Source organism: Thalassophryne amazonica, chromosome 3 (genome assembly GCF_902500255.1).
Source record: "Thalassophryne amazonica chromosome 3, fThaAma1.1, whole genome shotgun sequence".
Taxonomy (NCBI): Eukaryota; Metazoa; Chordata; class Actinopteri; order Batrachoidiformes; family Batrachoididae; genus Thalassophryne; species Thalassophryne amazonica.
The window spans coordinates 27422490-27434687 of NC_047105.1; the positions used below are offsets into that span (position 1 = coordinate 27422490).

Consider the following 12198-nt stretch of genomic DNA (forward strand, 5'->3'; position numbering starts at 1 on the left):
CGGAACCACACGATTTCCTCCGCCACCGAACCCCGGGGATACTGGAGCCGCCAAGTCCCGAACTCCCAGGTGGCCACTGCCTCCGCTTGTCGGATCTGGTACTGCTGGCGAGGAACAAAAACAGTTAGATGTGGGTGCGTTTGCACCCAGCAACACGGATGGTGAAAAAAACCACCTCCACCTCTTGTCAGGAAAATGTGAGTACTTATCCAAAAAAAGGGTTCAGTACAGTCTCCAGCTGCAAGTACTCACCAACCACTGTCAAAACACAAGCAACAAAGTCACTGTCTGAAAGACAACACAACGGCTGAGTTCGTTACCTCCTCGGTAGAACGATATCTCGGCAAAGAGGTGGAGATGACGTCTTGCTGATATACCGATGCAGATCAGATGAGTGGTGACAGCTGTCATAGGTGATGAGTATCAGCTGTCACCCCGGCTGCTCCTGTGAGGCGGCAGCGCCCTCTGGTGCCTGGAGCCCGCACTCCAGGCAGGGTGCCCTCTGGTGGTGGTGGGCCAGCAGTACCTCCTCTTCAGCGGCCCACACAACAGAAATGGTGATATTGTGTATGTGGAAAAAGTTTTAGATCTTTGAGTTCATCTCATACAAAATGGGAGCAAAACCAAAAGTGTTGCGTTTATATTTTTGTTGAGTGTATATATATATATATATATATATATATATATATATATATATATACACACACACACACAGTGAGGAAAATAAATATTTGAACACCCTGCGGTTTTGCAAGTTCTCCCACTTCGAAATCATGGAGGGGTCTGAAATTTTCATCTTAGGTGCATGTCCACTGTGAGAGACATAATCTAAAAAAAACGAAATCTGGAAATCACAATGTATGATTTTTTAATAATTTATTTGTTTGTTACTGCTGCAAATAAGTATTTGAACACCTGTGAAAATCAAAGTTAATATTTGGTACAGGTCAAACGTTTCCTGTAGTTTTTCACCAGGTTTGCACACACTGCAGCAGGGATTTTGGTCCACTCCTCCACACAGATCTGGTTTGGAGTTTCAGCTCCCTCCAAAGATTTTCTATTGAGTTCAGGTCTGGAGACTGGCCAGGCCACTCCAGGACCTTGAAATGCTTCTTACGGAGCCCCTCCTTAGTTGCCCTGGCTGTGTGTTTGGGTCGTTGTCATGCTGGAAGACCCAGCCATGAACCATCTTCAATGCTCTTACTGAGGGAAGGAGGTTGTTTGCCAAAATCTCGCAATACATGACCCCATCCATCCTCCCTTTAATACGGTGCAGTCGTCCTGTCCCCTTTGCAGAAGAGCACCCCCAGAGTATGATGTTTCCACCCCCGTGCTTCATGGTTGGGATGGTTTTCTTGGGGTTGTTCTCATCCTCTAAACATGGTAAGTGGAGTTGATTCCAAAAAGCTCTATTCTGGTCTCATCTGACCATATGACCTTCTCCCATGCCTCCTCTGGATCATCCAGATGGTCACTGGTGAACTTCAAATGGGCCTGGACATGTGCTGGCTTGAGCAGGGGGACCTTGCTGCTCTGCAGGATTTTAAACTATGACAGCATCATGTGTTACTAATGTAATCTTTGTGACTGTGGTCCGAGCTCTCTTCAGGTCATTGACCAGGTCCTCCTGTGTAGTTCTGAGCTTTCTCAGAATCATCCTTACCCCACAAAGTGAGATCTTGCATGGAATCCCAGACCAAGGGAGATTGACAGTCATCTTGTGTTTCTTCCACTTTCTAATAAATAATCATAACAGTTGTTGTCTTCTACCAAGCTGCTTGCCTTTTGTCCTGTAGTCCATCCCAGCCTTGTGCAGGTCTACAGTTTTGTCCCTGGTGTCCTTAGACAGCTCTTTGGTCTTGGCTATGGTGGACAGGTTGGAGTCTGATTGACTGAGTGTGTGAACAGGTGTCTTTTATACAGGCAACAAGTTCAAACAGGTGCAATTAATACAGGTAAAGAGTGCAGAATAAGCGGGCTTCTTAAAGAAAAATTAACAGGTCTGTGTGAGCCAGAATTCTTGCTGTTTGGTAGGGGGTCACATACTTATTTGCAGCAGTAACATACAAACAAATTATTAAAAAAATCATACATTGTGATTTCCGGATTTTTTTTTTTTTAGATTTCTAAGTGGGAGAATCGCAGGGTGTTCAAATACTTATTTTCCTCACTGTATACAACCCCTGGCAAAAATTATGGAATCACCGGCCTCGGAGGATGTTCATTCAGTTGTTTAATTTTGTAGAAAAAAAGCAAATCACAGACATGACACAATACTAAAGTCATTTCAAATGGCAACTTTCTGGCTTTAAGAAACACTATAAGAAATCAAGAAAAAAAGATTGTGGCAGTCAGTAACGGTTACTTTTTTAGACCAAGCAGAGGAAAAAAATATGGAATCACTCAATTCTGAGGAAAAAATTATGGAATCACCAAATTTTCATCCCATCAAAATCACCATCAAATTTTCATCCCCAAAACTAACACCTGCATCATATCAGATCTGCTCATTAGTCTGCATCTAAAAAGGAGTGAACACACCTTGGAGAGCTGTTGCACCAAGTGGACTGACATGAATCATGGCTCCAACACGAGAGATGTCAATTGAAACAAAGGAGAGGATTATCAAACTCTTAAAAGAGAGTAAATCATCACGCAATGTTGCAAAAAATGTTGCTTGTTCACAGTCAGCTGTGTCTAAACTCTGGACCAAATACAAACAACATGGGAAGGTTGTTAAAGGCAAACATACTGGTAGACCAAGGAAGGCATCAAAGCGTCAAGACAGAAAACTTAAAGCAATATGTCTCAAAAATCGAAAAATGTACAACAAAACAAATGAGGAACGAATGGGAGGAAACTGGAGTCAACGTCTGTGACCGAACTGTAAGAAACCGCCTAAAGGAAATGGGATTTACATACAGAAAAGCTAAACGAAAGGCATCATTAACACCTAAACAGAAAAAAACAAGGTTACAATGGGCTAAGGAAAAGCAATTGTGGACTGTGGATGACTGGATGAAAGTCATATTCAGTGATGAATCTCGAATCTGCATTGGGCAAGGTGATGATGCTGGAACTTTTGTTTGGTGCCTTTCCAGTGAGATTTATAAAGATGACTGCCTGAAGAGAACATGTAAATTTCCACAGTCATTGATGATATGGGGCTGCATGTCAGGTAAAGGCACTGGGGAGATGGCTGTCATTACATCATCAATAAATGCACAAGTTTATGTTGATATTTTGGACAATTGAAATGATGTTTGGGGATGATGAAATCATTTTTCAAGATGATAATGCATCTTGCCATAGAGCAAAACTGCAAAAACATTCCTTGCAAAAAGACACATAGGGTCAATGTCATGGCATAGGGTCAATGTCAATGAGCAGATCTGATTTGATGCAGGTGTTAATTTGGGGATGAAAATTTACAGGGTGATTCCATAATTTTTTCCTCAGAATTGAGTGATTCCATATTTTTTTCCTCTGCTTGGTCTAAAAAAGTAACCGTTACTGACTGCCACAATCTTTTTTTCTTGATTTCTTATAGTGTTTGTTAAAGCCAGAAAGTTGCCATTTGAAGTGACTTTAGTTTTGTGTCATGTCTGTGATCTGCTTTTTTTCTACAAAATTAAACAACTGAATGAACATCCTCTGAGGCCGGTGATTCCATAATTTTTGCCAGGGGTTGTATATATATATAGATAGACATTCAGTGGTGGACATGGCTAACCAAAATGTTAGCTTCGATAACCACTAATCTACTAACTAAAAAGTTAACTTTTATAACGATAAACCCATAAACTGATAAAAATAAATAAATAAATAAATTAGCGTAAGCTACAGCTAACGGATAACTGCTAACTTTTAGTACTGACTCTGGTACACTGTCAGCTAATGACAAGCCAGTTTTGAGTTTCAGCACTACCAATGCTTTTGAGTAGAATCAAAGGCGATCACAAACCCAACACAAACAATGAGTCAGAGCTCCTGTCTTGTGCAAATTGTGCTATTTACACATACACTGCCATCCAGTAGATGGCAATGTTCTATGCATTTTTGGTTGAAAATGTCATACGGTCACCATTCCATGTGCTGTGTCAAACTTGAACAGAATTTTCAGTCTTGCAGATGCCTTATTTTTAACATATAAAAAAATTACATATTTACAAATACAGATTCATTTGTAAGAACCAACACACATGTTACAGTAAATTGTGTGTGTGTTTTTTTTTTTACAACCAACCACTGATGAGGAGGCTCAATTTCTCATATAATGCCTTTGGACATCTGTGACTTTTAATGCTCAAACTTTTCAAATTAGTGCATTACTTTAAAACTAAAATATATTTATGATATTTTCACTTTGTAAAAATGACACTTAATGTTAATATCAATAAACCATCCAGAACTAGTTTGTCACACTGTTTATGGTGTGAATGTATGCAGTGAATGTAAATGACTTTGTCTTTTTTTGGAGCAACCGGGCAGCCAGGTCCCTTCTACTGGGGTAGGGTTGAGCTCAGCTCCTCACAGCTGCCTGACTGCTGCAAAGCACAACAGAGAGGAACTAACGTGTGATTTTAGGATTTACAAATGTTTTTGACCATTCGGCTTTACTTACTGTGTCAGCCAAAAAACATTAGTGGACTAAAAGCTAGCATAACAAAATTTAGTAGAAGTTAATTGGTCAAAACTGAAGATTTTTGAAGTTACCTGAAAAGCTAGTCTGCTGTCGAAAAAGTTAGCTTTGTTATTTAGCAGTTAGCATATTAGCAGAGTATATATATATGTATATATATATATATGTACGAGGTCTATTAGAAAAGTATCCGACCTTATTATTTTTTTCAAAAACCATATGGATTTGAATCACGTGTGATTACATCAGACATGCTTGAACCCTCGTGGGCATGCGAGAGTTTTTTTCACGCCTGTCGGTTACGTCATTCGCCTGTGGGCAGTCTTTGAGTGAGGAGTGGCCCACCCTCTCGTCGATTTTTTCATTGTTTAGGAATGGCTCAGAGACTGCTGCTTTGTTTGATCAAACTTTTTTCAAAACTGTAAGGCACAACTGAGTGGACACCATTCGATAAATTCAGCTGGTTTTCTGTAAAAATTTTAACGGCTGATGAGAGATTTTGGTCTGGTAGTGTCGCCGTAAGGACGGCCCACGGTGTCTGACGGCGATCTGCGCTTCGAGGCGGCAGCATCTCGCTGTTTCAAGTTGAAAACTTCCACATTTCAGGCTCTGTTGACCCAGGAAGTCGTCAGAGAACAGAGAACTTTCAGAAGAAGTCGGCATGAGGAGTTTATTCGGACATTCCATTGTTAACGGTCATTTTGTAATGAAAGAACGTGCGGGCAGAGTCGCGACAGGAAAAACACCTCCGTTGGAAACTTTAACGGGCAAGTTGGAACATGCCCAAGCTGTTAAACAATTTCTCAGTTACTCACTTGTTGAAAGCCATCAAAAGCCGCCTGAATTTTACAAATGGTTTTCAACACGGAGGTGTTTTTCCTGTCGCGGCGCACACAGATTCGCAGAGTCGTCAGGGAAACGACTCGGCGAATTTGCGCGCACGTCTTTCATTACAAAATGTCCTTAAACAGTGGAGTGTCCGCATAAAGTCCTCATGCCGGCCTCTTCTGAACCTTCTCTGTTCTCTCACAACGTCCTGGGTGAATTAAGCCTTAAATTAGGATGTTTTCAGGTCGAAACAGGCCGACGACGGCGCCTGGAAGCGCTGTGTGACGTCCCGCTCTGTGGGAAGTCCTTACACCGACAGAAACACCCCATAATCTCTCATCATCCGTTAAACTTTTCACCGAAAACCAGCTTAACTTCTCGAATAGTGTCCACTCAAATATTCCTCACAGGTCCAGAAAAAAGTTTGATAAAGCAACGCGCGCCGTCTCGAGCAGCGTGTGAAACAAAGGAATTCAGCCGAGAGGGCTGGACCACATCTCATTCAAGGCCTGCCCACAGGGAAATGACATCACCGACACGCGTGAAAAAACTCACGCATGCGCACGAGGGTTCAAGCATGATTGGTGTAATCGCACGTCATTCAAATCCATATAGTTTTTTTTTTTAAATAAAAAGGTAGGATACTTTTCTGATAGACCTCGTATATATACATATATATATATAATATGATTGGTGGTTGGAGGGGAGGAGGGACCACATGTCCTCCATACTGTTTACTATAAATGTGTTTGTTTTATAATCTCTCTCACAACACCTCTCTTCTCTCTGTGTTCTCTTCTCTGCTGCAGCCTGCAGTTCAGTTGAAGGTTTGCTGATTTTTTTTTTTACTTGACTGTTGTGCTCAGATATTTCATTTGACACCGAGGAGTGCAGATTCTTTTTAAAATTTTATATTATTTTTTTGAACAGGATCTGGATTTGCAAATGTTTATTTTTAGCACATTTTTAAATAATGCATGTAGAATAAAGCTGAGAATTGGTTTGAATCAGTGCACATGATTCGTTCAGGGATGATCAGAAACTCAAAAATATGACTTTTTTATTTTCACACTCATGGCTATGATAAATAGCATTATATTGGTGATTTTCATCATTTTTAATTTTTAAAAATGAAATCACATCTTTCAATCGCACTGGTGGGTTATGAAAATGATTAAAAACATTTAGAAAACATCAATTAGCAAGTGTTATATAACGTCTGAGTGGATCCTTGTCATTTGATTGGTAGCTTGTAATATCACGTGACATGCAGTGGCGACTCCAGAGATATTTTTCTGTAGGTGCTATGGGGGGAGCTTGGTATTTTTATGAGTGTGCTATGGGCTCATGTGTCGTGACAGCTCTCTGCTAAACCTCTGCTACATTCACATGCATACGCACACACAGTTGTGGGCACAGATAACCAAAAAATTAACTTTGCTAACAGATAATAAGATAACTGAAAAGTTATCTTTGATAAAGATAAACCGATAAACCACCCACAAGTGTATCGGAAGTTACAGATAACCGATAAATTCCGGTTGTCTATGGGACATTTGCAGTTACTAAAGAGCTGAAACTGATTTTTAACATGATCGCTTTTGAAAGCATCGAAAGCGGTAAAAGACCTAAAGAATAAGCAAGAATGTTTGACCATGCTGCCCCCTGCAGGAAGCAGCACAGACAAATCCTGAGAGCATCCATGAAATCAACTCTTTACTAATCCTAATCATTTTTCTTTCAACATTCTGCCCCTGTTGGAAGCTCTTGTTTACAACAGTGCTCCCACAACAGAGGCACACTGAGAGCAGCCATAAGGCCAGTTCCCTATCAATTTCAACACTCCGGTCAGGCGGAGGTCTTGAAAAATAAAGTCATACTAACTTATGTTTTTTTGAAAATACTGATAGAATAACACTATTAATGTTAATTCTGTCATTTGTACAAAGTTAAAATATAACATATCTTTTAATGTTGAATAAGGCACTATTTCTGAGGTTTTGTAACAAACACAGACCGCAAAGCATTCTAGGTAAAAGTGCTAAACAGTAATTGGTTCAGTAATCCATTATGTAAACCAACACGTTAATGTGACGTGTGTCGTGTGTTGGTTTAAAGATAAATGTGCTTTTGTAAAATATTCCATTTTTATTTGTAAAAACAGGCATTTTTATGGAGCCCTGGAAGTGTCATCGCAGTTGCATGTTTTAAAACTTTTATGATGTTGTAAAACTTGCACTCAATATTAGTAAGTAAGTAAGTAAATTTATTTATATAGTGCCTTTCACAGACATAAGGCCATGTACACACGTTGTCGGGTATTTGTAAAACCGAATATCTTACCCTTTCAGTTTGGGGAAAAAACTTCATCCACACTACGTCGTTTAAAAAAAAATCCATCCACATCGAACCGTATAAATGTGTTGTAATTAGTCTGCCAAACCTTTGGGTGGCAGTACTGATTAAAATTCTATCCAATCAGGAGCCTTATTCTCTTGTCGTCACTTCCACAAAAACTAAAAACATGGCGCCAATCTCGTTCGTGTGGACCGATAAGGAGTCGGAATTACTTCTAACCGTAGTTTTAGAATACAAAGTTAACAAATATATACACACAAAAAGCGCCTGGACAATGGACAATACCAACACTTTGAGAGCAGCCATGTACCCAGACGTTTAATACTGCCATGAACACTCCTGGCCAGTAGATGGCAGTAGCGGCCTTGAAAAAATGTCAAAATTCCAGATAATCCATGTCTGCAACATTTAAGATGGGTGTAATTTAACAAACGCAAATACACTAACGTCTATAAACCCAGAAAATATATTCACGAGAGTTTTAGGCACTAGAGGCTAATGCTGTTATCTGTGGACCCTGAACAGAGTGTCTGAAATGCATTTGTCCTGTCATGAACGTCTGAGATTACCTTATGCTACCCATAATGCATTGCTGCCTGGCACAGCATGTGCTCACAAAACCTTAAAAATTACTTATATATATCTGATATTTTCACTTTATAAACTTCAGACATGACAATAATTTTAAATAACTTGTCTAAAATGAGTGGTTAAAATTTGAACCATAAGTTAAACATGTATGCCTCTGGATGACTTGGTGACATTGCGATTACATTATTATGGTGTTAAAGGAAATGACTTTTTTTTTTGGTCACCAGTTCTTGTTTGCTTACAGAGGATAGAGTGGTTTCTGTTTGCAGAGAGTAGAACTACATGCCTATTAGGAAACTTTAAAGAGGTAGGTCTCAACAGCTTTAACAGTTTTAAAAATGTTTTTCACTGTTCAGCTTAGTTTAGTACGTTATCGGTCTAAAAGTTATCGGACGGTAATTCATCGGAAGATAATTACTCCGATGATGGTTTTTAAATTTATCTAAAAAGATAATCTGATAATGAAAACATTATCTTTGATAATTATCTGTTATCGGGTTATTGGAAGTGTGCCCACCACTGCGCACACATAGCCACATTCTCATTTGCGACACTCACTAATGACATACAGAATGACCAAAATCACACACACAAACCTATACGAATATTCACAGACCTCCACGTGTAGCCTGTAGCCTAAAGGAAAAAATGCCAACAGCAGGCAGAGAAAATCTTTCACCTACCATTGATGTCTTCATAACAGCACAATGTGCCTGTTGTTGTAGTTAAGAGCAAAAGCATCAATGATTTGGTTGCTGTCCAGAGGTCGTGTTCTCTGAGGGGTAATTGCCAGGAGTTACACCGGATCACTGGTTTGTCTGGGGCTGCTGCTGTTCCTCAGGTAGTTCTTCAGGCCACACAGAGTTCACGTCTTTTCAGTTCCACTCCTGGATATTTGGGCAACAAAACCTGAACCATTTCAACAACTTGAAACTACACTCAAGGCAGTACGACGTCATCATTGATGCTGAAAAACTCACCCATGTCTTTGTCTCCTCTAGGCTTGACTACTGTATCTCCCTGCTCTTTGGGATCAAAAACTTTGAAAGGCTCCGATACATTCAAAACAATGCAGCTAGAATTATGATGAGAGTATGTAAACAGGACCACATGACACCTATACTCCATAACCTTCACTGGCTCCCCATCACCTACAGAATCCATTTTATGATTGCTCTCATCACCCACCATTGCATCCATGGCAATGCCCCCACATACCTCAAAGACCTCCTCACTCCCCACACACCCTCCCATTCATACAACACCAATCCTCTCCGTCTCCCCTTGCACCAAACTTCACACCATGTGCCTTCTGTTCAGCTGCCCCTTATGTTTGGAACTCCCTCCCTGATCATCTGAGGGCTCCACAAACTGTGGAAGCTTTTAAAAAAGTCTCTAGACATACCTGTTTAGACAGGCCTAGCACAGGTCTCAATAATGTGAATCTGTTGCATCTTAGTCTTTTTATTCTATTTTATTATTTTATTTTGGTTTTATTACATACTGGTGGCTGTTTTTATCTTAGAATTTTATGTTTTTATTCTCTTATTTATCCCTGGTTTTATTTTTTCCCTGTAGCCCTTTGAGATGTTTATTAATGAAAGGCGACTTATTATTATTATCATGACATTGTTGAATGTGATGTCATTGAACATCACATTACACTCATTTTGTGTAAAACAGTGAGTTCTGTTGATTAATGTTTATTTTCTTTTATGAGTGGAATATTTATCTAATCACATAAATCTGGAAATTCCAGAAGTGTCTTACTGTGGAAAACTGAAAAGATGATGTCATCGCCCTGCCTCTGTAACATGTTGTTAACAGTGTCATTTAACAGTCTAATTTAGCTTTTTTTTTTCTTGGTGGTGGGACAAAGTGTCGGCGTCCTCCAGCTCAGGCTGAGAAACTCACCCAGATCAGAGAGACACTGAGGGGCTTCTTTAAAAACTCAAATTAATTCATGCATTTCCAGACATCATCTTCCAAAACAAGGGTGTCATGTGCACAACAGTTTTCATCTGTGATGATGAATTCTGGCAACAGGTCAGATCAGAAGACTTTATTTTATCCATGAGCTGGCTTCTAAAGTGTTAGCTTTCATTGCTACATTAGCCCATGTCTTCTTCCCCATTTTTGTAGTAGCGTTACAGCGCCACATACAGGCCTGGCATGTGTACTACAGCATTTTCACGCGGTTTCACTGCATCTGTGAGAACGGAGATATTTGTTGAATGTGTTATGAGAGCAGCTAATACTGAGGAGTCTTCCCCTTTAAGAGAGAGAGCTCTGCATGCTGTGATGACGTCAGTGTGTGCGTGTGTGGCGGGCTGAGCGGGAGGAGATGAGTGTGGAACATAGCATGTTAGCAGGGAGAGAGAAAAATATTTAAAAAAAGAGAAAAGTGTGACTTTGCGGAAGAAGTGTTCGGTTAATAACTGCCGTAATAAAAATAAGGCTTAGAAGGGCTTAGAAAGTGTGTCCGTCCATCTGTTCACTGGCTGCCGTGCAGAGTCGATTGGGTTGTTGAACCTGAAGCTACAGTAGTTCAGCCCTGGAGGACAACCGAATGTTTCCCCTACACTCCTGAACCACGGTCCAGGGGCTGAGTAGGAAAGTTCAACATTGGCGACCACGAAGGGACTTGGAGTTGCAGTGGTGAGCGATGAACAGCAAATTGATACGGACAATAATTGCTATCCGACTAGCAAGCCCAAGATGCTAAGTAAAACAGTAGCCGCTAGCTGCCGGCCTGCTGATGCAAACACAAGTCGCATTACTGGGGATGAAATGAATTATTCCAACCCGTTCATGACGGGGACTGCAGTTGGAGGACAGCAAGAGGATAATGTAGGTGAGCTGAATGAGAGACCTGGAAGTGTGAATCCCTTTTTCTGTGAAGAGGAGCCATTTGAAATGAGGCAAGGAGGGACACAAACTTCACGTGTCCCAGTTTTCCAGCACAAACCCCTTCGCTGACCAAAAGTACTGTTTCCATGACTGTGACGTACGGAATAAAGCACCATGTTACCATGCATGTAACCACCAAATGCAGCATGCAGCTACGCCTTCAACTGCTGCCTATGCAAACCCTTTCCCTTCTGCCCATATGGGGAGGTTCTGCCAGAGTACACCAGTTGCATGTAACCCCCCATGCCCCACAGGCCCAGGGCCGCAGGCTCCGTACTGTAACATACCACTGGACTTTGACTGTGAACCTTCACCAGAGCAAAAGCCCAGTCAGACTGTGCAGCTAAAGAGCCTTTCACCCAAATCTGTGCGGCCAAAATCATGTACAAATCAGTCTCGGCATGCACATCACCAGGTTTCATCAGAAAGTGAGGATGATTGCGATCAGAGAGAACGAGTTCCAACGTTACGTCCCGGTCAATATGATGGCACCACCCCATGGAAAGAGTTCCTGCACCGGTTTGAAAGTTGTGCTAAAGCGAATTACTGGTCAGAAAAGACTAAAGCCATCCAGCTAAAGTTTTGTCTGGTGGGTGCAGCAGGAGCGGTAGTACACAGAAATCCCCGCTCATCACAGTGGGATTACTGCCGCTTGGTGGAGGAAATGGAGACTGCATATGGCCCTTCTTCAGAGAATGCAGCTGCAGTGGCTATTGAGCTGAGACGGCGCATCCGCAAACCAGGTGAGGCTCTTCATGTCTTGAGGGATGACATCTATGAGAAAGTGTCCGTAGCCTACAGCAACAGGACTGAGACTGAGCAGGACTCCATTGGTGTTGAAGTCTTCATTAATGCTGTAGGAGATACAG

General features: G+C 41.1%; 1 protein-coding gene across 1 annotated transcript in view; it reads left to right on the forward strand.

Annotated features, from left to right (window-relative positions):
* The window catches only part of ptprt (protein tyrosine phosphatase receptor type T), a 1196058-nt gene that overhangs the window by 869390 nt on the left and 314470 nt on the right, over nucleotides 1-12198 (forward strand). The window contains exon 22 of the mRNA XM_034165958.1: nucleotides 6280-6297. Within this exon, the coding sequence (XP_034021849.1) occupies nucleotides 6280-6297 (18 nt within the window). The remainder of the gene's footprint in view (nucleotides 1-6279; nucleotides 6298-12198) is intronic.